The 27,271-nt window shown below is 41.3% G+C and overlaps 1 protein-coding gene across 1 annotated transcript; it reads right to left on the bottom strand.

Moving 5' to 3' along the window:
- Positions 1-1,916: 1,916 nt before the first annotated feature.
- Positions 1,917-26,820, bottom strand: adam19b (ADAM metallopeptidase domain 19b; the record flags this gene model as incomplete). Its single annotated transcript, XM_080035989.1, has 22 exons — positions 1,917-2,018; positions 2,393-2,728; positions 2,996-3,098; positions 3,988-4,117; positions 4,208-4,316; positions 5,288-5,365; positions 5,942-6,158; positions 6,800-6,908; positions 7,402-7,597; positions 8,478-8,567; positions 8,992-9,169; positions 9,608-9,747; positions 10,496-10,580; positions 10,762-10,928; positions 11,100-11,171; positions 12,622-12,687; positions 12,784-12,994; positions 14,923-14,999; positions 16,545-16,623; positions 25,814-25,884; positions 26,047-26,159; positions 26,721-26,820. The coding sequence occupies 22 exons, from the start codon at positions 26,818-26,820 to the stop codon at positions 1,917-1,919; spliced, it is 2,829 nt and encodes a 942-aa protein (XP_079892115.1).
- Between the last annotated feature and the right edge of the window lie 451 nt (positions 26,821-27,271).

Here is a 27,271-nt window from a genome sequence, read left to right as displayed (position 1 = left end):
AATCATTACTACAACCACACTGGTCGCTAGGCATAATTACATACAAGCAACATGTTTGGTTGAAAAAAAGTGTCGTGGTTGTTACTAAACTCGCGTTGTAAAAATGTATTCACCGTTTCATAGCATCAATGCACTAAATCAGTTAATATCTGAGAATGAAAGCGGACAAAACACCACCTTTATTTCGACAGAGCACACGAAAAACCTTGTGTAATTAGGAGGAGTATGCTACATTGTGTTAGCTTCACTAGCTAACGGTTTGTAAGAGTTGTCTAATAATCAGGTTGAGTGGAGCAAGAACTATTGCCATTAACTTCTTCATGAGCATTAATTACTCTCTTGAAGTAACGTTTCTTTAAATAACATCCAAGCGAAACGTCAGTCCGCATTGTGTATAGTTTGTATGGAGTATCATCTCATTATGCGTACATTAGACCGGTAGATGCAAGGGCCCCCAAATGACTGTTTGCCTGGAGCCCCCAAATGGCTAAATTCACCACTGGTTCATGGTATATGAACAGAGTTACTCGTATGGACCGAACACAATGAGTCGAAATGTATAACGTGTATTTTTTTTCCATGTGTTTATTTCAATTTCAGTCTAAAGACACAGTGTTGCGCAGTTGCCACTGTTTGCATAGGTCTCATAAGAAGGCAGGCTGACACAATGTATTTCCATATTACAACCAGGTTCCAACAGTCAAACGGAGGAGGATTTTTTAATTTTTACAGTACCTTAAGAGTAATGCCAACATTCTCACTGTTACATAGCCAGCAGTCAGTGGCTTTCTATGATTTTTGGTCATAAGGGAAACTTTTAGTAACATCTTTGGATAAAACATGCAAAACTATGATGTGCAATTTTGTGATGTTGAAACTGATGCATGTAAAATAAGAATATGGCTCATTTTCATTCCTAAATTTAAAAAGAGATTTGAAATGTTGGACGAATAAAGACCACTTCATCACTGATTGTCAGTGACAGAACTGCCAATTAAAAGCTGGTGTGTGGTTTTGTCATGGACATCTTAAAGTGATACTTTTACCCAAAATCACCACTTGTCTGGCCTTGAAAGGTGGCTACAACGTGGATATAACTCGCTGTTTCTATTTTGGAAGGATGTTTTACCAGCCAGCATTAAAAGCTTTATTAAAGGGCCTGAGTATTTGATACTAAAGAGATTACTCAAAGTGCAACACCACCACAATATAAAATCATTCAAACAAAACATATAACAAAACTATAAAAAAAAAACATTTCCTGCTACATTATCAGACATGTATCTCTCGCCATGAGCATTTTACTTACAGCATGCAATGTAGGGCTGAAGGGCTTTCACTAGTACAGTCAAAATCCCATTCTAATTCACACATATAAAGCGTAAGCATTTCAACAATTGGCCTCTTTTTCTTAATATAAGATATCCCTTTACAGCTGATGCTCTTTAACAGACACCATGTTGATTAGTACACAGGCTACACTGTTAACATTCCTTTAGTTTATCAATAAATACTCATGGAACAATTTCACATTTCATTTCAATTCTGGGAACAATAATAACGAAACAAGTTCCTAAAGCAGACACACAGGGCTCATTGTACAGATAAAAAGCCTATATCTTAAAGACTTAAGACTTAAAACACTCATTGTGATATGTAATATAACTTACTGTTCCACCACTTTCCCTTAATACACTAAGTGTCAAGTGATTATCATATCCCACAGTTCTGCATGTTTCTTTGTCTGCTAATATCTGCTAATATTTAAAAAGAGAGTTTAAGGCAGTTCATTATTGGATGGGAGTGGTGGTCCCCGACGTCTCCTTGGGCTCTGTGTTCAGGTTCTGAAAGAAAGGATAATAGCAAGTTAACAAGGAGTCTTCATCCACTTACATTAGAAATCACCACCAGATGAATTACCTGTAAGGCTTATTCTGTCCAGCAGATGGCGCCAAAGCAGCTTTCCCTCTTTGCAGGGCGCTAGCGGTAACCTGCGGCCCTTTTATTAGCTGCTGTTCCTACATTAAAACATAGGAAAGATCATTCAGAAAGTTCACAAACTCCTTCTTATAACTCCAGTACCTCTTTAGCACTTTAATTAATAAGCTAAATTAGTGGAGTAGTGCACTGTTTTGTATTTTTCCTTTTGATGACTTAGTGTACTGACTGAAGAAGCTTGACCTAGGCCATAACTGCAAACAAAGATTATGATATGACTAATGTGTTGTGTAACAATTCAAATGAAAGAGTGGAATATATATGTTCAAGGGTTGCATTGGATTAAATTGAGTTCAAGCCTTTGAGTATGTTTTCATGTTAAGGGCCTGTCCAGCAATACTAGAGATTAGCTCTAGGCATTTACTTATTTTTGATATGTTTAAACCATATTCACCCCTGATCCTGATGGCTTGTTGACAGGCCGAGGTGGGGGTCTGTTTGGGGGGTCAGGTCTTGGTTTGGACACAGCTGGATCCAGGGCAGATAAGGATGAGGGTGCTGGAGGGAGGGGTGGTGCCTGCCTTGTAGCAGAGGTAAGAGGTGCTGGACTGTGTGCCTGGGCAGGGGGCTGTCTGTTAGGACAAGCTCCAGGCTGCCTCTGGGACATCTGGTCTCTGCTCTGGGCAGCAGCAGAGGCGGGCACAGGGGGAGGCTTCACTGAAGGACGCACGATGGAGGGTTTGGAACGAGGCGCCGGGCAAGACGGGCTGGGGCCGGGAGAGGGTTTACTCTGTGGAGACACACAGACACAAGTATGTTTATTCATTTGTTTTTTTGACAGGGACAATGCACAGCTCATTAGCACTACCAGAGTTAGCTATATATGCTCATTTTCATTTGTAGTCTCTGGGCAGGAACCAGAGAATATTATCTCTTACATAACTTTAAACCTGAAGTATAAAAACAGTAACACACAATGTCACAACAGTAAAACACAACAACACAACAAGAAAAGGAGGATTAGTGAGGACTTTGTGTCATCACAGGTGTTCTTTACCAGCTGGTCTGAGGTCTGTTTCTTCAGCAGAAAGGTTGGGTTGGCGTGACCGTTCACATGAGCCTCAGAACACAGAGGCTTGATCTCCACCGGGACTGAACAACTGAGGGTTCAAACACAAAGGTAGACAGACACATGTCACTTATGAAGCAGACGTGTATTCATTTAGACTAGTCCACTAGTCTACAAGCAAGAAGACACTGAAGAGACCAAGCACAATGTAAACTATAAGATCAAAATGTTTGAATAGACCTTTATCCATACAGATTTTTTTCTGATTGCTAAACAACAGTGGGCACAACTGGAGCTGCATGTGCAACACTCTAACAACACTATGCACAGCAGCAGTTCATGTGGACCAAACTCTAGCTTGTTTTTTCATTGCTTAAACACAGTTTTTAAAGCTTTACACACTTATTCGATTGGCATTAACCACAACCTGCACAACACTGTGGATTTTCAAATGCTAACACACAGCTTTCACAACCACACATTGAATGGATTTCAGCCTATAGTGCATTTTAAACGCTGCTGATCGCAATATCAGCTGAACGTCTAAGAAGGTGTCTCGTTTAAGACTTGTTAGTGAACTTTATACATTACAGTATATAGGGAAAGAAATACAGAACTTCTTCTCTTTTTTTTTAAAATGGACAAAGTAAAACAGGTTGGTGGAGGGAGAAGAGAGGCAGGCAGGGTGTGAATGTGTGGAGGAAGACCTAGAAGACAAAGAGCTGTAATGTCTGATGAAATAAGGGCTACACGGTTGTGAATCATGCCCCCTGCCCATTAGACTCAGTCAAGACTCTTCACAGCAGACCCGGGTTAGAATCCGGCCTGCGTTCGTTCTCTGCATATCATTCCCCCTCTCTGCCCCATTTCATCTCTGTCTCTCCAAACATGTCCAATTAAAAAAGGCGAAAATGCTAAAAAATAAAATAAATAAAAAATTAATAAAAGTATTAGTATTATAACAGTTCCTAATGTGGTACCTGGGCACGGGAGGAGGAGCAGAGGTTTTCAGCGGTTGTACTTTGTGTCTGTAGCAGCACCACAGGCCGACAGCAGCCAGGAGCACAAAGACAACCAGGGGCAGGAGCAGCAGCACTGGGAGGAGATTACCTGTGAGGAAGGTTACAATGGAAAAGAGTCAGAACATTTCAAGTACATATGATGAAATGTCTGTATGTATGAAACAGCCTGTTGTCTCACTGTGTATGATGACCGGTCCACTGTCTATGCTGCCTCCTGAGCCCGCATGCTCACACAGGGGAGGGGCCCAGCCAGACTCACAGTGGCAGTTATGATTGTTGTTGCACAGCTGGGGAAGGAAAAAATAGAACTAATTCAGATGTCAAATTGTGTTGACTTTATTTCTTTACCTTACATTATTGTATTTTAATGTTTAGGTGGGCATCCTTTATAAGACCTCTGGGGTTTCTTTGGTCCCACCCGTGCATTTATGAATGTCTATGTGCATCTTTTTTTGCTATTTTAATCTTGTTTATCTTGCACAAAGAAATAAAACTAAAACTGAATAGCAAGAGAAATGTTTAGGATGCATAGGAGTGAATTATAAGGACAACAGAATTATTCTAACTAGAAATGTAATTAAGTACATTTACTCAATACTATGTGATTTTTCGAGGTACTTGTACTTTTCCATTTATTCCTTATCTACTTTATAGCTCTCTCTTTAGGATGCTATACAAAACCAGGTTAAGACCTCTTATCTTTTCACTCGATGTTTCTGTGCTTGAATGATGTATAGCCCCTTTTTAGTGGGTGACTTTTCTTGCCTGTATTCACACTAATGTATTTTTTGTTTCTGTGTGTTGTATGTATTGTATTCACGTGTCCTTCCTAAGCACTTTGTAACCTAGGTTTAAAACTTTACTTACCTTTACTTACTCAATGTAACCTAAATGGAGAGCAAAATACTCCACTACACATATCTGACAGCTTTAGATACTTTACGGTTAAAGATTTATCAGTGACAGGAGCCGACAGCTGCTGCAGTGAGTCCTATGAATACTGATGATGTACTTTGACTTAGCTAAGAGTTTGACTTTCACTGCAGTCAAATCATAGTGTTACTGCTTTTAATTAAGTAAAAGATCAAAGCAGTTCTTGCACCACTGCCAAGTTTGCCATCTTTCTATAACATTGGGCGCGCAGCCAAAACACACACACATACATACACCCGCACATACACATGGAACACACACACGCACGCACACACACACACACACACACACACACACACACACACACACACACACACAAACTCACCCCGTGTCCGTGGCACTTGGCATTGCACTCATCAGCTCTGAGGAAAGAGGCATTGCGGCATTCTCCATTGAAGCACATCTGTTGATTGAAGGAGTGGTGTGTGAGGAAGGGTTAGAGAATGGAATAGTAGCAGCATTTTACTTCCTGAAAAAACTACAAAGATGGCAGCCACAAGGTTTGTAAATGACACCGTTTAAAGGGTCTCATGTCTTAAGGTGAGACACTGCTTATGGTCCATATTGAGATGTGTCTATTTAGCTTCCATAACACATCTCTCATACTAGTTTGAATCAAAGGTCCAAAATGTACTTGTCTGTTTGCGTGTGTATATTTTATCCTATACAAACCATTTCTAACTGCCATTATCTCAACATCACTCTGAACCAAATACATCTCAACTTTTAAAGCACCTACATCAACTAAACTTTCCATAATCTTTCTTAGCACTATTCTGAAGGTCATGACAGAAGGATACGTTCATATTTTGTCTGATTTATGATACAATTTGTTCATAAAAACATGCAGAAAAAGATTTTTTAGACTTGCACATAATATTCATTTTGATTTGTACAATGAAAGAAGGAAATGTAACTTTGCCAAAGCAGTGAGTTGTCAACAGTATATACTGTATCTCCACACATGTCTGAGTCTCACCGAGTCGTGTCCACACTTGGTGCCTGTCATGACCAGACCTGGGTCCAGTGTGTCCTCCTGGGCCTCCTCCTGCCCCAGCCCAGGCTTGTACACGTGTGTCCCCATACACTGGACCCTCTTGTGGCCAACACTGACTGTGGTCTCTATGCGCACAGCGTTGTTCTCAATGGGCTTGGAGGCTGAGGTTAAACACTGGATCTTCCCACATTGGGCATCCCTGGAAGAAAGACATGACAACGGGTTTATCATTCTGTTTGGTTAAGAAAAAAAAGGGCCACGAACGACAATCCAAAACAGAACATTAAACACAATGAACAGCAAACTGGATTAAAACGGGTGTGACTGGATTCTGATCAACTTTTTCATTTTTTTTCTCTTTTTCATTGATAACTGTTGTTATTTTCATTCTTTGGTGTGTATCATTTTGTACGTTTACTCAAATGTCATCGTTTCACATTTTATTTTCCTATATTTTATATATCACTTTTGTGCTTGGTCTATCATTTTATTTCATGATGATTCCAACTTTTCTTTTAATTATTATAATTTTGTTATCCCATGTGTGGGCTGCAGACAGTGTGTACAATTTAGATTGTATGGCTCTAGTCTACATACATATAAAACATATGCACATATACAGTACGTATACAAGACCTCCACCATACTTATCAATATATGTAAACAATAAAAAAAGATATATAAAAATAAATACAAATAAAAATACATACATAGAAAATGATTCCAACGTTATATGCACATTGGCCAAAAAGAAAATGAGTCCCTGAATGTATAAGTGGACTGTACTGTATGTGAAATGACTCAATAAAAGATCATTTAAAATAGAACTCGCATATTCACCTGTCCTTACAGCTCCTGTACTTCCCCAGCAGATTTTTGCCACAGTTCCCGTACATGTCTCCAGCCTCGTTCACTTTCTTAAAGCACATGTCAGGTGCCGCACGCCCGTCTGTGTGGAGCAGGAGAGAAGAAATGAACAGAAACACATCAATCTGGCTGAACATACACACAAAACACTGCAGGCAAAAACGTCTTTTTCATTCAAGCACTGGTCAATTTTGAGATTTTTTTTCCCCTATTTTGCCTCCATTACAAGTCTCATTCATACAAGTATAAATGAAAGGTCCATTAAGAAGTTTATTTGACTACATTTTATCTGTAATGCGTCTGTACATTTCTCCTACAGTATAACACCATCTTAAACGGCCATTACCTCAACATAATCATGTCATTTGCGCAGTTATTCTTAGTTGATCACAAGCAAAACGCCCACACACCAAACAAGCAACATTTTTAGAACGCTCATGCAATTTAGCTGTCTTTATTTTAGATCTTAGTAGTAGAACGTATATAATATAATGTATAGTACAGTATAATCATGTATAAAATATGCTACTTTTCCAAACATAAGCTTTATCAAATATTATCAGCATGTGTTTTACCTGTTCCCCATAACGCGCGACACTGCTGCTCCAGGGTCAGACACATGCCCGTGTAGCAGTAGGCTTTCCCCCCCGCGCAGGCCGTACCATCCACCAGGTAGAAGTTAGCAGGACAGGACTCTGCCTTCCCATCACAGTACTCTGACAGGTCACAGGAACCAGAGGGGGCTCTGCACAGAACCCCCGGGCCCTTCAGCTGGACACACAGAGGACGAGGAGTTTAGGAGAAATGTGTACCCCTAACAAACTAGGGCTGCACCATTCTCACTTTGATGAATAGTTTGATGAAAAATTTGCTTTTTTGCCTCACTCTCCGACTCAAGAAAAGGTGACAGAAACTGTTCCTTTAACTGTGCGTGCATCTTTTATATAGAAATGGCTAGAGGTCTCTCATCCAGGTTAGCTTAGCTCAAACACTGGTAGTCAAGGGGAGCAGGTCAAAAGATAAACTTTATTACATCACTAAATGCCCATGTGATCGTGTTGGGACTTGTCTATTTGCAACGTCATGTTGCACTCTATATTTTTACACGTTATGCCATTTTAGAATCAAGTACATACTGGAAGGAAACCAGGAAGTGCGTGAGACGGGCAGAGGCAACATTTTCTCATACAATTCTTGTTTTTTCAGCCAAAAAATTTACTGACACTTAGACCCCCTAAAAATATAGAATGTAAAGTAGCAGCTTTAGAATACATGATATTAATCAAATCAAACCCTATCAGAACCCAGTGTGTTTAGACAACCAACCCCTGTTTGTAAAGCTTCTTGGTTAAAAACAGAAGTCTACAGTATCAACACGTTGGAGCTTGAAGGAAGAACACTGGCAAGTTACCACATGTATGAGTTGTTTGCGTCAATGATACATTGATAGCTTGTTTTGCTTCACCTTGTGTAGCTAATTGTCATTTATATATAGCAGCTGGAACTGTTCCCAAGAAAGAAAAATAACAAACTGAAAGGAGGAAATAATAAATTGTAGAGCATGTAATTCAATTGCAACCGTTTTGATCTAATCAATAGAATCAGCCCAGAGCACACATCCTCCATGGGAGATAGGATTACTATGTAAAACCTTGCAGTTGTGACAGCAGACGCCATGGGCACACTCAGCTCCCGCCTTCAGGGTGCAGTTGTTGGCGTTACAGCAGGGACTGGTGCACTCCTACACACAGAGAGAGACAGGCACAGAGACAGTCAGGACCCATACAGTCAAATATAAAAATATATTGCAACATTGAAGAGACATACACACACACACACACACACACACACACACACACACACACACACACACACACACACACAGTCATGTTCTTATCACTTCCGATGACATTACATAGTTACATTCATTTCCTGGAGACTTGCCCTAACCATAACCACTACTTGCCTAACCCTAAACCTAAAGTGTAAACCTACCTTAAAGCAAGTTTTCACCCTAAAATGTAATTATTTATATTATGGGGACATCCATCGTGTCCCCAAAAGGAAGGCACGTCCCCACAATATCACTGTGTAAACATGAAAATGTCCCCACAACATGAGTAATACACGCCCACACACACACACACACACACACACTCACACACCTCTTCCTCTCCACAGTCACATTCTTCTCCGTCCTCCAGGTAGCCGTTGCCACAGCGCTGCCCCCCGTACATGGCTCTGGTGTTGGGTAAGTTAAAGAGACACTTCCCCCCTCCGGAGCTCAGGTAGCTCTTCAGTTCCCTCATGTTACAAGCGTTGAACACACGTGGGAACGGATGTCTGGTGATGTTGGAGGGGAGAAGCACAAACACACAAAGTTAGAAATCTTGTCTTTGAAAATCCTGTATCTCTCTCTTCCTTCCCTAGTTTAAAGATTGTGTCAGTGAGTCTGAAGAACGCTTGTTGTCAAAATCACTTATTATCCAAATCAGTGAATACAGTATCTCCTCACAATAAGCTACCTGTCTGCACTATGGGCGCGCTGTAAATAAAGGGTATGTAAACAAAGGGGACCCAACCGTAGCTAGCAACATGCCCATTTACAGAGCATAGGCTGTGTATTGTCACCACATTTATTTTCAGCACAATCGACACAGGTAGTGGATCGTGAGGAGATATTCACTGATTTTGACATAAAGTGATTTTGACAACAAGCTTTCTCCAGAACAGCTGGCTCCACCTTTAATGCCTATACTGTGTGTGTTTGGTAGGACATACCCAGTAGCAGCAGCCATGATACAGCCTCCGTCCTCCCCCTTGGCCTGGCAGCAGCCCGCACTGTCGTGGCTCATGCCAAAGTTGTGGCCCATCTCATGTGCCATGGTGGCAGCTACACCCACAGCTGACTCTGAGTGGTCCTGTCTCAAAGAAAAGAGTGGAAGACTACATCAAGATCAGTAGGAAAAGTAACAATTTTAACATATGCCACTTATTCCATTTTGGGGAAAGCTTAAGGCGACACAGTGCAGTTGAATACAGCAGCATTTTGAACTTCTTCTCAGAAATGTTTGAATAAATATACAATATGCTGAGCTGGAGCCAACACAGCTGGATACCACCAGCGTAGCAGAGTGTCTCTGAATTACATTTGACCTCAGTAAGACATGAGTTCCTAGTGGCACTTAGAACATGCAGTGGATTCATTTGTTTAGGCTCTAAGGGGCGCACTCACACTTGGCCCGGTTGATACATGCCGTGCTTATTGGTAGCCAGGCCCGGCCAACACTCACACTGCTCCTGCTTTGGGTTTTGAAGCGTATTTGTATTCAATTGTTTTTTAATATTATCATTAGAACAAATTTGCAGCAAACATTCCACTTCCCTATCAGACCAACGTGAACCTTTTGGAAACATTTTCTTAAATGTCTGTTGTGTGCATGGAGGTATTGGGTCATGGGGGACAGTCTCATATAAATTGAAGTGTGGAGCTCTGTCTATGTGAATGCTTGTGTGTTGGCTCATTAGCATCTGTACTGTACCCAAGCACACCTTTCCCCAACAAGGGCCAAGGCTCACACTGGTCAAAACCAACTAGACTTCAGCCATCAATGGTGCTTGTGCATGTGGTGTGAATGTCTACTGTGAGTGCGCCCTAACTCCTCTCACCGTGTTGACTCCACCAGACTGGTAGTCGGAGCACATGGCTTTGAGTGGAGCCAGCCCGATGGTGGTGCCCTGGAACCCTGTCCCCCTGGAGACACACACAGAACACACCACAGAGGATTAGTTCAAGCTTGACAACGACCGACTGGGATCTAACTGTTGATGGTTATTGTCCCCCATACCATGATCAATAGACAGATATAGCATAGGTACTGTGTAGCTTAACAAATATGGATAAGCATGGAAAATAGGAGTGTAGGGCGACTCACGTGATGAGTTGAGCGTTGTCATTGGGCAGCGCGCGGAGCTGTTTGCGTCTCCAGGACAGGAAAGCAGCCAATGTGCTGTGAGGGTTGTCTGATACACCAATCAGGTTGTGACTGCTCCACACCTCCAGACCAATCAGAGCCACACGGATACTCAGGGACTTGTAGTACTGTGGGTGAGGAGGGAGAGAAGAGTCACACAAAGACACAGACAAACACACACACACACACACACACACACACACACACACACACACACACACACACACACACAGAGGACATTTGACTACTACTGCCACCACTGAACATGGGAGTGTCTTTCTGTGGTTATTCACAGTTACCTTGTCAACCAAGTTGGCCGCTTCCAGTAACTTCAGTTTGGTCTTCTCCAGACTACTCCCATGCTTTTCAAACTGTAAAAAAACAAATAAAAACCACATCAGACACATAAATAGCCACACCTAACACATGCCCACACCTTTTACTATTTAAAAGTTTTTTACATCTTCCCCCAAAACCTCAAAAGGGGACTTCAAGTGACAAACAGGAAGCGATTCAGAGCTTGATATTTACCACAACCACTATCGCTGTAAATAGGATGATGGGCGTGAACTGCGTAGGCTTAAAGGTTTATGACAACGCTCTGCAATACTGTGTAAATATACAATTTATACTGTACATGAGTTGAAATATATCTAATCTATTAGACATCAGACGCTAAGTGACAGGGTACACCATGGACAAGTCAGTCAAGCACATTATAAAAAAATTATTGTATTTTTTTTTAAACTTCTATTTGATTCTGTTTTATATATTCACAAGTATTATGATTCTATAATGTGTCTTTACATTCTGGTGTTTTTATGTCTAAGATTATCTTGTGTCTTCCTTATATGTCCTTGTTTGTATGTTGCATTGCTGAAGGGACGCAGAGATTTAAGAATTGTATTGCCTTCAACTGCCTCTGTATTGGTTGTGCATACGATTAATGAGGACACTTGAACTTGAAAGATTATTGAGTCAGACAACCCGTTGAGCTCACATACACACCTACAGTTTCATTCTGACTGTCTGTGACTACAATGAACCCTTTCTTATAAAATAAATGCTGTTTTCCAGTGATCTAATACCTCATTCTGCCTACATAACTGATTTTACAAAGACGTATCCTGTCCTCCCACATTTAAGGTAGGGTGGATAGGTTAGAGTTTTTCATTTAAAGAATTCACCGTGCAACTTTGCCAGTTGATCACTCACATTAAACCAATGACATGTTGTATGATAATTTTTTCTAGAAACTTGAATAAATATGCAAATTTGGCAATGTCTGACTAATTATGCCTACATTTGCATCTCTTGAAAAAAATTCAAATATACAGGTGCAACTCATATTATTATGATATCATGGAAAAGCTCATTATTTTCTGTAATTTAATTCAAAAAGTTAAAGTTTCCTAATCTAGATTTATTAGACATAAGGTGAACTATCCAGCATCTCAAAATATTAGAATATTCCATATATGGCCAATCAAAAAATCTGGACTGGAGTGGAGAGGCACACAATCCAAGTTTGAAGTACAGTCTCAAGTTTTAGAAGTCAGGGATGATTTGAGGTGCCATGTCATCTGCTGCTCTTGACTGTCCCAGTCTAGTTGAAAAGTGACCAAGAACTCTATATATGGAGAACATTTACCTTTAATTTAAACAATGTCCTTAGAACCCTGTTGAGTAGAGTACGCCGAGTTAGTTGTATATTTGGTTTGGCTTTTGTTGCAGATGTGTGTTTGTGTTCTTGAAAAAGTAAACCCCAAAAATAAAGTATTTAAAAAGAAATGACAACCTTTCACGTGTGTGTCCTCTCACCTCAGCCTTGTCTGCCACTAGCAGCAGCTCTACATACTTCAGACTCTGGCCCAGGTCTCGTCTTTCCTAAGGAAATGGAGACAGAATATTAGGTGAGGATAACACATGTGTAGGTTAGGATTTCAGGCCTGTGACTGTTGTTTGCTTCCGTCCTGAACTCACCCTCACCCTCGCCGGTGACATCATCATACCATGGATGAAGTCATTAAGCCCCTCCTCCTCCCTGTTGCCATGGTGATGCAGGCAGCTTCCTCTGGGTAGATGGAGACTGTCTGCTCTGAAGACGGCATGCTGCTGCTGCTGCTGTGTGCCAGGGGAGGCAGGAAGAGGCTCTATCAGGTAACTGACACTGGTGTTGAGGGAAATCAGTCCCCTGGGGAAACAAAGACACACGGGATTGGTTCCATCCAATCCAATCTAATCAAGAAGCCAAGGACATCTATGTGGATAAAAGCTGTGGCTACACACACTTCAATGCAAATACATAAAGGCTTCCTTTTTTAAAACTTAAAACATCACATTGTTACTTAGGGCGAGACACTGCAGGCAAACACATTGTTTTACAGGCACTTCTTGTCAATTTTGAGATTTGTTTTCCATTAACATGATTTCCTTCATATTAGCAATAAAGTAAAAGCTCCACTTTGACTTGTGATGATCTCTGTACGTAAGTGTATCGCCTTGAATACAATTCCCAATAGTACACCTACATTTTATGGTTGCACATTAAATTTGGATTTTTATTTATTTGGTTGAAGGGACTGGAGTGATTTACTGCTTGCTTGTGAATGAAGATCAGCTGGGGCCGGACAGAGCTATACAGACAACGCTCTGGCTCCGTGACAGTAAACCCCTCCAGGGCCCATAGACGTCTGTACACAAACACACACACAACACAAACACACACAACCAACACACACACACACACACAGCAGGAGGCCAGACAGCTGTAGAGAAACATCTGGAGAGGTCACACACTCGCCCACACGCCAACGGCCCGCTACGCTGCATGCTGCATTTCTCCCAGGAATCTACATTAAGTAGGGAGAGGAATTCCTGACCAGATGCACACAGCACTGAAGCCACAATATCACACACACACACACGCACACACGCACACACACACACACACACACACACACACACACACACACACACACACACACACACACACACACACACACACACACACAGCTTCGATTTGTCTCAGCGCTGGACATTTCCTCGCTATTTAACATTATTCTATCACATGTACAATGTCCTATTTCACTACAGTTATTTTTTTTTTGTTTATTTCCATGTGCAGAATTCTATTCTGTCTACATTTTGTTTAATTTTATTTTTGCATTGTTGTGCATATAATGAATGAACCATCTTGAATCCACAATACAGGATCTCCACACTGGGCTGCACTCAATGAACCAGTGACCTACTAACCTACTGGACAGCACAGGACACTACACACAACTGTGTCCTGTCACGTGATCTGTTGGGCCACGGTTTAATAACAGACTGAATCATTGTATTTAAAATTCATAGCCAGGCTCTGGGACACATTCACTTCACATCGTCCACGGTGAACATCTCAGCATGTCATGTTTAGGATTCACATACTGAAAGCCTTATTAGCTTTTAACGTAGGATTTTCTGCTACTTTAAAAAAAAATTTAGTTTGAGTAAAAAATGCCTTATAAAATCCTATACTTGTGAAGTCCTAAAAGGCTGATACACCCATATTTTGTCTCTGGATCTTAATATGGCATCCAGAGCGTTCAAATTTGAACATCCTCATAAATGACCTGTAACAGCAAACAAGATCATCTTTGTTTTTATTTAGTTATTATTATTATTAATGCCAACTACGTTTACTGGAAGGTGTTGTGCATATGACAAATACAACTATCTGGAAGTCTTTAATTCCTGACTAGGTCTAAAGTGAGACTGGGTTTTATACTAAGGGTGTTAAATGGATCCACTATATATGGACGTACTTATATCGGATATGTGTTTTTCAGGCTTTCACTTTAGAGCAAAGAAATAAATGTGTCCATTTATCCTGTGTTGTTGGCCCAAAATCTTTGAACGTCAGAATAAAAAGAGGATGTAAAATAGACCTGAATGGATCTAATGAGTCTATTCAGTGAGTGCAAACACTTCTTTAACAAAAGCTCAATCATATTGGGATTTGGTCTTCTGGGACACTGAAGAACTCTAAAAACACTCTGAGTAATTCACTATTGGGACCAAGTCTAACTATTAGAAAACCTTCATGAAAACAGCCCGAGGTGGGGATTGACATACCTGAGTCCTGAGCATGTGCTGACAGCCACACTGGAACCTTCTATGCCCACGACCTCCCCATGGTAGAAACAGTGTCCCTGGAAGACACACACAATTCAAGCCACGTCTTTATACATAGGAAAGATAGATATAGAATAATAATTATATATAGAAATAACATGGTGCAGTGATAAGAGAGACTACAGGACCTTGTTATATTAGCCAAACTTGAAATACAGCCAGGTGAATATATTCTTCAGCGAAAGTCCAGTGGTGGTAAGCAATACTTTAAAGAAGAAGCTTCATTATGGTACAAGTTCACTGCAACCTAACAATATGTTAAGGTCACAGTGACCTTTGACTTCCAAAATCTAATAAGTTCACTTTTAAGTCCAAGCGTGAGTTTGTGCTTGATTTGACAAAAATCCCTCAAAGCATTCTTAGAATATTGTGCTCACAGGATATGAGGTCACGTGAAGTTGACCTTTGACCTACTCAATGTGATCTGTTTATCCTCTAATCAATGTGTAAGTTTGAAGACAATCCCCTCAAAGCGATCATGAGATATTGCGTTCACAAAAAACGGCCTGGCATATTAATTGTTACTTATGAAGTGTTTATTTTTACTTTCCCTTTTATCATTCTCATGCCACAGAATCCAATCAAATGCTTCTATAATGACTTCTTTCTCATGCTAATTAACATCCACAACTCACCAACCTGCAGGTTAAAGACCCTGTACACCTGAATCCACAAAACACTTCCATCCATGTCATTTGGAGAATTAGACACCTAATAGTAAGAGTCTGAAAAGAGTTAGGCAATTTCTATCAATCCAAATGAAAGATATTGTCATTTAAAGGTTCAGTAAGCGGAATGGTTCTTTTAGCTAACTTCCTGTAAGTGACTGCAATAAGCAGTCCCCTCGCTCGTCCCAACGTCACCACATTAATGCATTGCGGTCTTCAAGCAGCGAGTTATCTAGCATCATCTCAGATCCATAAGTGTGATAAAACATAATAAAAACCATCAAAACAGACATTGGGAAGGATTTTTACCTGCTCCGCCATTGTACGCGCATTCACCCATCTGTTGCTCTGGCGTGCAACGGCAGTGAGACCATGGAGTGTACTGTATATACTATATATGAGTGAGACGAGTGTCGGTTTGTAGCGTTCTCTCTTCTGATTGGATACAAATTTCGGGATACTACAATAAGTTTTTTTGCCGATTACATGCAAAGCAGCTGACTGAGAGATCGGCTTTATGAAACGCGCACATTATGTAAGTGATCACTGTATGAATAAAGAGCGATTTAACACTTATATTAACATAAATAAACCGCTTACTTCACCTTTAAGTTTGATGATGTTTACAGGAATTTGATTTAGATTTAGGCGGGGGCGGGGCTGTGCTACTATGCAACATTACAGTAAGCATTCTGAACCAATCACGGCAGGTCTCTGCCCAAACATTCTATTCCATTCTAAGTTTTATAATATTTATGAAGATTTTGTTTCAATCAGATTTTTATAAACGCTTATTGGGACACCAAACTTTGATATCATATATATTTGTACTATTTGAGAGCAGGTGTACAAAGCCTTCAAGAACATCAGACTGTCTGGTACTAGTAGACTTACAGTGCTGGCAGGAGAGGAGGACTGTCGCGCTCCATCAGGACTGTACCATATTTCCTGATATCCGGGGGCCAACAGCTGTCTGGGGGAAAACAAAGCAAGGCACAAACTAAGTGGACAGTTTTACAAGAGAGTGTATATGTGACGGTGTCTTCTGGGGCATTTCATCTCCTAGAAACAGCAACAACAATGTGGTGGAATACTGGTGACAAATACACCAGCGTAAAACGGGTTAGATATAAGAAGACAGATTCTCTTTGGGCAGCTCGTAAAAAAAACCTTGACTCTGACGGAGGCACAGAATGCTTTTAAAAGATTTAGCCGAGGATCCCTTTAGAGATAAAAAAAAAGAATAGTATGTGGGAAAATGTTTGGGCCGTGATAAAATCCATATGTATACCTTTTCCCAATTGACTTTCACTTTTCTGGAGAGAATGGCTGGAATAGAAAAGATGGTAACTTAACCCCCCTAATGCTGAGGACTTAAATTTGTTAACGTCTGGACAGCTTTTTGTTTGACAGGGCCTATTATTTAACAATATCCTGCTATTTATTCCCTCTCATTTGCTGGCGTTTCTCCATTGGTATACAACACAGTCTACACAGGAAATGCTGATAAATTAAAGGGTGATTGTTCAGTTTCTGTTAAAGTGGGGTTGTATGAGGTCCTATGCATAGTCAGTCTGCTACCTTATGGAGATGGCTATCAGTGCAGTCAACTAAAAGCAGTGCAACAATTCCTACATTTAGCGTACACTAGCACAGATATTTATTCTTTAAGGAAGCATTTATATATACTGTATGTGGTGGAAAAACTTTTTTCTGCTGGCCCCCTCTGCAATATTACAATGCTGACTTCTGCCCCCAGACTTAAAGTAACTGATCTCCATCTCCATAAAAGGTAACATACTAACTATGCCTATAAGTACCCCATACAACCCCACATACAAAATACTGAACTATCCCTTTAAATAGTTGCACTGCACATCGAGATAAACCTTAATTATAGTGTGGTAAAACAATTCCTACTACTCTCCATCTGTCTGTATGTGTGTGTGACTGAGTGGGAGGCTACAGACTGTTTCTGTCAAACTTGTGTCAACCTCAAACGGGCCCAATATTTACATCCTGTCCTAATGCCTGTTTTTCCTTTTCCTTCCAACTCTGTCTCAATCCATTCTTCCTGTTTTCATTCATAAACCGGCTCTACATCTCACAGCTGCTTTGTCTTTTCTGCTCTGTCCTCCTCAATCTGCCCCTGTAGTCTTCAGTCAGATCCATCAAACAGGCCACAGTCACTACAGTGTAGGAGCCCCTCTGTGTGGTAAGGTACAAGTGTCTACTCAGCACTAATCACTTTAAAACACACATTTAGACCCTCCTGCTAATGGATGATAGGAACTGAAGTTTTCTGTTATTCATTTGGTTCCTTGCACTAATGTTTATTGAGAGTTATTTAAAAGGATGCACTGTTTAATGTAGGCTCCCAATGTGTTGCTACATGTGGATTTTTCGTCAGTGTTTTTAATGCTGTGGAAGGCCGGCTAACACTAAAGCTGATCTGGTACAATGCTTTCAGTTGTGGAATGGGATTTGTTAAAGTCATTTGGTGTCTTTATGTCACACGGTGGTGGGCGGGTTGTATAGCTATCATACAGAGCTGCTGACTGGCATGTGAGGATATGAGAAAAAGCTCAGTCAGTCATCAGCCAACCTGCCATTCATTCACTCACTCTGCCTGTTAGAGGGACAGAGGAGAGGAGAGCATGGTGGCACTATTAAGGCAGTTTGAGAAGCAGGAAAGACTAGAGTACATCCCGATATTAATGCGGTCAGAAGGTCAAATCACAAAGACAAGCGTGGGTAAGCACGTTTAGGGTGACATCAGCCGGATACATTACCACTGGAGGATCATTTAAAGTCTTGTGTGCATACAGAGTCCTTCTCATCCCCCCCCCCCCCCCCCCCAATCCCCTCAACCCTATAGTGCTAATCTGTTAAAGGATGAAGCAGTGGGGTTTTTCCTCTGTCTTTGACTTGCTTTGTGGCTGATTGCATCAACAGGCTGTCATTGTTTCAAGAGGCTTGGGGCATCTGACGGGAGAGATGAGAAGAAAAAAAATCCCCCATCTTCCCTTCATTTGTCTTCATCTCCATTTTAAAGGAATAGTTTGATATTTTGGGGAAAGAGCTCATTGTCTTGTTTTGCAGAGATTAAGATGACACACAGTTCTTGAAAACAAGGTGGAATAACTACCCACTCGTCGCTCATTCATAAACACATTATATGTCATTTTTTCATTAAACCTGCAGTGTGTAGAATTTTGAAAAAAATGTTTTGAATTATTTATTTTTCCCTTAGAAAGGGTCTCACATATGTCCATATTTCTGCATATCTTGGACCAAGGCCTAGTGCCGCCATCTTGAAAGTGTCATAGTTGGAATGTCATCAGGTGCATTGTTTAAAATTTAGAATTGTTCTTGTCCTTGAAGGCCACTGTAGCTTCTGTTATTATTCTAAAGGGTTGGGGTTACCCAGGGAGTGTTGCATTCTAGAACTTTGTAGAACTTTCTTGATGATGTCATATTACACACTGCACCTTTAAATGTCCTTTTTTTGTGTTCATTATACAAAATCAAAATACCGTTTCTATGTCCGACACAGGGGGGGTCGGGGGGGGGAACTTATCTCACTTGTCTCATCTCACTCGGCAAGAGAGCAAATAACTGCTGTCTCCAAGATGTTGAACTCTTTATTTACCCCCGCCTCACCCTACTGATTTACTCTAATTTGATCCTGAAAGAATGAAAAAGTAATAAACGTTCATTTTAAAACCCATAATTAATACTAAAGTCAAAGGCTGGCTAAGAACAAATACATGGTAAATACTAGGACTAATCAGTGTGGGACATCTTAGGTCTGTCTGGTATTCATTAGAGACTTGGGTCAGCTCAGGTCTTTCAGCCAGTGATGGCAGACACAAAGGTTTCCATACAGAGGGGTTAGAGGGGGGTAACCAGGGGGGAGGATTGTGTGTTTTTGATGGGTTTTTTTTGTGACCAAGGGAGGACCGAATAACATCACGTTTAGTTCAAATATCAAAAAGCCTTCTCTGAAAACTCTATACTCCACCTGTAGCAGGACTTACGCATCATTTCCAATGTGCTATTTGGCTGATATTAATTATCATTTAATTGTTGGTTAGGCTCTTTTTCTTTATTAAACATTAAGGCATAACTCCCGCCCGGGACCCTGAATCAATTTTAATAGTCTAATTTCAAAAATATTTTGATAGAATTCAAAGAAAGAGATTGCCGGCTGCCTTGGTAAACCGATTCTTTAGCCTGAGGTTTACCCCACCACCCCCCCACTGCTCCCCCTCTCTCTCCGAGCCTCAAGAGGACATCTCATACTGGGTTAAGGAGTATTGGCTATGTGAGCCTACAGTGAGGGCAAAGAAGACAGCAGTTTTTGTCATGAAAGATCGATGTATGAATATGGACAGACGTAAGAGAAAATGCTGCCAGTGTCCATGTCTCTGCCTACGCTCTCCTGTCCTCAGTGCCCTCTGCATGATAAATAATCCTATTCATGTGAAGACTTGGGTCGGGTCCCGTCTTAAAGGAATAGTTCAACTTTTTAAATGTTTAGCTTTTTGCCTTAATCGCCGGCTAGAGAAAAAGATAGATAGAGACCGCTCCTTTCATCTTGCATGCATTTTTGATTTAGAAATGTTAAAAGGTCACTTACCGCTAGTTAGCTTAGCTCAAACACTGGTAGTCAAGGGGAGCAGGCCACAAGGTTAACTTTACAACATCACTGAACGCTCCTGTGTGCTTGTTGGGACGCGGTTCATGTACCACGTTAAGGTGCACTCTATATTTTTTAACACTTCACGGCATTTAAGAACCAAATACGTATGTGACCATCACAGGAACTTCCTGGTTTTATTTCCAGTATGTACTTGATTTTAAAATGACGTAACGTGTAAAAATATTGAACACAACATAACGTGTTATTTAGACAATAAGAAAGAAACTTCCACCCGCAGAAAGCCTTGAGCAGCTGTGGATTACATGACTTGGTTTGACTAAGTGCACTACACACCATCTGAAAGTTTAAAAAAAAGTGAATAAGTGTATGCCTATTATACCACAATTCTGAGCTATCCGTTTGGTCTTAATATTGGCTTGTAGTAAATGCTGTGAGGGTTTTGGAATTTAAAGTAAGTGCAAAGCGCCCTGTCTGTGTGATGCACGGAGGTTGGATGTGGTCCAGCGTTCAGACAGACACATGCTGTGATAGAGGAGAGCAACACTGGCTCAAGCTCTGAAACAAAGGCTTGGTTGAGGGGATGAGGGGAACCATGCTCATGTACATGGGAGAGAATGGGATGCTGGGTAATGCAGTAGGGTCAGTGGGTCGCATTCTCTCATGGTATCAAATGACATCACCACACGGGGGGGGGAGAGGGGCTGACGCAATGTCGAAGCAGCACTCAGCAACGGGTGATGAAGGGGCTTTTACTGCGCAGGGAGTGTGTGTGTGTGTGTGTGTGTGTCAGAGTGAGAGTGTGTGTGTGTGTGTGTGTGTGTGTGTGAGTGCGTGTGTGCGTGTGTGTGTGTGTGTGTGTGTGTATCAGAGGGTGTGTGTGTGAGCGTGTGAGTTTTCCTGATTCGGAGGTGTAATGTAACTAATTAAATGTACCCATCCCATTAATTTTCTCCACAGGGGATTTGACTACTAGATGTGTAGATAACGTTTGTATTCTTTTTATTACAGAGGAACAGCAGATCGTAAATGATAAATGTAGAAAGAATGATGGTTCCGTTTACATTTTGAAATAAATGTGCCAAACGCTGGTTATTTGGGAAAAGCTCTGTGATCGCCGAGGATTGTGGGATGAGTAGTTCTTTTGCTCCTATAAAAATTATGTAGGCTTACACCAGTCTTTACTTTACTTTTTTCTCAGTTTAAAATTCAGTTTTAGTGCCGTATAAAATGTGTTATAGTCATGAGTATTGGGGTAGCTGGATGGTGATTGTGTGGTTAAAACGTTTGATATAAGGAATTTGGTAAAATGTCAATGGAGGTTTTGAATGGGGGGATTTACTTCCGGAACCGGAGACGCTAAAAAAGGTGACGGTCACTGTTGAGCCCTATACTTCAACTCCACTACAATTCAGTGGTGAATATTCTACTTTTTACTCCACTACAATTATCTGATCATTTAGGCGACTAGTGACTTGACCAATTAAGATATTTGCACACAAAACATACAGAATGAAGAGTTTATGAAATACATAGGCCTACTACTTAACAGTATGGAAGCCTACAAGCACAGATGCAACATTAGTTGATAAATCGATGACTTGACTGTCAAAAATGTGACTCTTCATTATATTTTGATAAAAGTCATTTTTAAAGCAAATACACATATCCATGTGCTCAAATTGATAATCATTTAAACATTTGAACAAGCTAACAATCAATTTATGAATACAAATAAATGGAGAATTACTTAAATCCACAATGAAAATAAAATGGATTTCCATTTCCAGCTACAAACCCTGATTTTTCATTAATGAGTAATAATAATCTAATATATAACAGTAGAACCGTCACTGTTACTTTCAATACATAATTTGTTTCTCTCCTGATCATACTTATACACTTGATATTAACATACTGTACTTTAAATACCAGATACTGTTGTACTACTTTGGTTTTGCAATAGGTGACTTGAAACACTACTACTGCACCTCTATACAACTCTGTGTGAGTGTTTCCCTACCACAGAGTCAGACAAAGGGGAGGCCTCAGATCAAGACATCTAGGCTGACAGGAGCCGGCCACACTGAGACTAAACATAGACACAAGGGCAAGCAAACGCATCCCTGGCTCTGTCATCCATCAGGTCTGCATGGGCTTTTAGTCTTGTTTGTGTTCCTTTTGAGCCGCTGTGTGTGTGTGTGTGTGTGTGTGTGTGTGTGTGTGTGTGTGTGTGTGTGTGTGTGTGTGTGTGTGTGTGTGTGTGTGCGCGCGCGCGTGTGTGTGTGTGTATGTACAAGTGTGTGTCGCCTGGCCTGTCTGCGTGTGGCCACAGTCTCCCCCAACAAAACCCCTGACCACATAGAACGTGTGGGAGATGTATATTTGTACTGGAGCCCAGGGGAATGTGGGATGAAATAAGAAAAATAATGGCGTGCTCTTCTTTTTACAGCAGACATTGGAAGACATATGAGGAGAGAAGGGAAGAGAGGAGGAACAATGATGCATGCATTCCCCCCCCAAGGGAGTGCTTCATCCAGGTTTCATGCACTCAATCTGTATATGCGGTGAGGGCATCCAAATACAGGCGGACAGAGAAAGTCACAAGCCAGAATATCCACACACCATTCATATCACAGCCAGACGCTCGTAACTCACTCCCCCCCCCCCCAAAAAAAAAACTCTCTCCACTTTCCTCTCCCCGTGACTTCTCTCACCTCAACCCCTTTCTCCTTTTGCTTCATCAATTACTTTCTAACACAGTTTCCTCCCTCTCTCTCTCTCTCTCTCTCTCTCCCTCTCTCTCTCTCTCTCTTACACCCTCTTCCTGCACTCTGAGTCAGCACACACACCATAGGCCCGTCCCTGGCTGGCTCCTAACCAAATCAACCCTCTAAAGGGAGCGACCACAGCCTTTCATTAGGGTAAAAGCTCAGACAGACACACCCACACACACACACACTTGTACGTAAAAAAAAAGAAAGAAACATCGACCAGTATGACTGGGGAGGACATAAATTGATTGACTCTATACTCCAGCCACTGGTACTCATGCAAAATATTCATATCACAGAAATGGTTCAACATTTAAAATGTTAAGCTCTTTGCTTCAGTCTCTGGCTCAAGAAAATGTTGAACTATTCCTTTAGGTGTTACATTAAGTGAAGAGCAGATAATGTCGACTGGAATTAAAGGGGAGTGCCCAGGGAGGTGGGGGGGAGGGGGGGATATACATGGACACTGGAAGCATTTCTCTCTGGCCTCTGTCCCAAATCAGACGTCCATCATCAATGCCACACGTACTGCTGTCAAAACTGAGATGAAATTTAAGAAGACAGCCGGCAAGCTATTTCTTAGAATGCTGTTAAACTGATTTTGAAAGGGGGATTGTTATGCATGGTGGTGTGAACATAATGCCGTTATGATACAGTTATACTATAATAAATAAGTTCTCAAAACACTATGGCACTTTTTAATTGGTAAACGATATTTAATTTTAATAACTTAAGGGGCATTAATAAGTAACAAACATAGAACAGAGGAACAGCCATTTATCAAAATATCAGCCACATTGGACCAAATGACGGTTCAGTCCTGTTAACCAAACATTCCAGAACACTGCCTACAAGTTCTTTCCACTGTGAGTGAATGAATGAATAATGCACACCATGCAGGGTTGTGCAGCGTTATATAAGAGTATGCTGAAATAAATTATGAGACCTGCACAACACTTCCTTTAGAAAGAGTCAAAAACCAACAATGTGCAGTGTGCACACATGATCTCTTTGCAGATCGATAAAGCTCTAAGACACAGTACATTAAAGGCTCAATGCGGGTGTTTGAGATGTGTTTCTTCAACTTAAAACTATATGTGTTTTTTTTTAACTTAGAATCTCCCCTCTGGCTTTCTTAAGACATTTATTTTGCATGCTTTAAAATCAAACGTTAACAATATTATTTACACTTGTTATCATTCCTACTCATTGAATATCTTTCCAAATGTTTCACATGCCCTCACTTCTGATGCACTGTAACTGTTGCAGCAGTGAAGAAATGTCCCCTTTGCTTTCCTGTTCCTGTAAACCGTTGAGAAGTTGCACAAAAAGATTTTGCAACCGCCATTATACTGTATCTATCAAACGAACACCTTTCCTATGCCATGTAGACCTGTGAGGGTCATCCAATGAAATCTATCTCAGATCGACAACCTGCCATCCTTTGTCTTTTATTTGGTCAACCACACACACACACACACACACACACACACACACACACACACACACACACACACACACACACACACACACACACACACACACACACAGACACGCGCAAGCGCATGCACACACGCACACGCACACACACACACACACACACACTGTATGAGATGTGATTGATGATAACATTCCTTGACCAGGGAGGAAATCTAACAGTGTGACCACCTGCTGGGGACGGAGAGAGAGAGAGAGAGTGTGTGTGTGTGTGTATGTGTGTGTGCGTGTGGTGGGGGGTTAATTCCCTGAGGGCCCGGTCAGTCAGACACAGTGGAGTCATGGTGGGTTAATGTGTGTGTGCCTGTAAGTGAATGAATGGCATTCCCTTGATGGTAAAAAAAAAACGCACTTCATTTCTCTAATGTTCATAAAAGCTTTTTCGGTCGCTCTCCACTCTTGCCCTGGCTCCGACCCAGCAGTGATAAACCAAGGCTCTGTCTGTAGTCACCACTGACTGTCTGTCTGTCTGTCTGTCTCCCTGAGCTCCAGCCCTCCCTATTAGCCTGCTATCCCACCCATGGATCTCACTGTCCATTTAAAACAAAGCAGCAGACACTAGCGCTCCATTGCTATCACCATCATCCCATTGTTACAGTGGACCCCCATCACATTACAGGATGTTTAGGAGCAGACACACGGTCTAGTCTTCCTGTTTGCCCCAGGCACAGGGATCGAGTGTCAGCCACCGCATGTCGTCTGAACCCCCCCTGGCACTACTTTCCCTCCCTCCATCACCCCCACTGACCTTATACATGTGACAGCTAACATCTGCTTAAATACACCCACAGTCTGGAGGCCGTCTCCGTCAATGATACAGTTTCATTTGATTTGACGGTTTATTGGATTTTTTGTTTGTTTGTCCTGTTTTTGGTAACCTACGTTTTTCAAAATCAGTGAATATCTCCTCACCTGTATACGTACTTTGTGCACACTGAAAGAGAAATCCAGTGTTAATACACAGCCTAGGCTCTGTAAACATGCATGTTGCTAGCTACAGTTGGCCCCCTTTGGTTTGCATACCCTTTGTTTGCATATCCGTTTACAGAGCCTAGGCTGTGTATTAACACCACATAGGTAGTAGTGAATCATGAGGGGATATTCACTGATTTTTGACAAGAAGTGTGTTTGACAATAAGCGGTCTCCAGAATGGCTGCCTCCACCTTTAAACTGAACCACTAGAGACATTAATGTATTAAATCAACACAAAGGAGGTGCAATCACTCACTGGTTTCTCTCCAGGTGTAGTGTGAGCTCCTGGCCCTGAGCTGAGATCACAACATGAGCCTCCGCTGGATGCTGGAAGGATAACACCAAACACACATTAGATTGAGCAAACACAATGGTATATGTGCTTAGGCTATACAGCAATTTGAATGTAGCCTCATTTTTATGTAATTAGTATCAAATATATATATCTATATTTTGTCTTTGTTCTCTGATCATTTGACAAAGGCTCACCTCTTCTTTGTCAGCCCTCCTGTGTCTGTGAGGATGCAGCCATGTTGGATTAACGATGTCATAACTTTGTACATTGTCCAGGATGCCCCTCGGTGAAGCTGCTTTATTTCCTCCTTATGAAAAAAACACAAACAGAAAAAAAAAAAAAAATGTTGGAGATGGTCTGCAACATACACATTGGATGACTCACTTTATACATATTCAAAAATACTCTCCCAAGAGCCATGATTTCACTATATCAGTCCGCTGAGTGTCCCCGGTAAAAACTATGCAATGACAGGAAACTTGGCCAACTCCCTTAACCAAACTTGCACGACATACTGTATCTATTGCTCCACCTGAGCCAATATAATTCAATAAGAACCATTTGCACTGCATGCACATTATATATGTATTGTCTTTGTATTGATCTTTATCTTTTTATGTTATATTTTATGGTAGAGTGTTTTTTTATACCAGCATTGATGGAGTTGAACACTGAATTTCGTTGTACTTGTACTGTTGTACAATGAACATAAAGTATATTCTAGGCTACTTATATCGACATTTTGCATGCTCAAGAAACGCGTTTACAATTTAAAACAGAACATAGCAATGCAAAGCAATACCATATTTATCCCAAGACATGTAAATGCATTTAATAATTTATCTCCAGGCAACAGTAAAACACTCACCATGGAGAGCAGCCTGAGCGCAGTGGAGGAGCACTAGGAGGCACAGTAGAGAGGAGTGCACGGCGTAGCGGCGGGGAGGTAGACGCGCTCCGGCACGCATTCTAACGGCGGCACACTGCTCCAAATGAATCCGACAAACTGAGACATAAATGGGCCAGTGTGTTCAACCAGGTCCGGGTCTGTCTTGGGTTTGTTTTCACATCAGATGGAGAGGAGACGCCGGCGGGGAGACATGTTTCTGAGCCACTGCTGCTCTCTGAGATGCTCGAAGGCAGACAGGCAGGCGGAGGAGCGCAAGTCTATTTCACTCCCCGACCCCTCCCTCCCTCCCCCTTAGCAGAGAGACACCGAGCTGTCTGTCTGTCTGTCCACCGAGGTGAGGCGAGACGAGCCAGGATGTGATGAAAAGATGCGCCAGCGAGCGAAATGACAATGCAATCAAGATTACAGCGAAATGGAAATTGGAAATGCATGTTAAAACGAAAAACGCAAACTACCTCATTTTAGTCGATAGTTCTATTCTTAATTTGTCATAATAAACTCTCATTAGT

This window comes from Ammodytes marinus (genome assembly GCF_949987685.1).
Source record: "Ammodytes marinus genome assembly, chromosome: 10".
NCBI classification, from domain to species: domain Eukaryota; kingdom Metazoa; phylum Chordata; class Actinopteri; order Uranoscopiformes; family Ammodytidae; genus Ammodytes; species Ammodytes marinus.
This window is presented reverse-complemented; position numbering and strand designations above follow the sequence as displayed.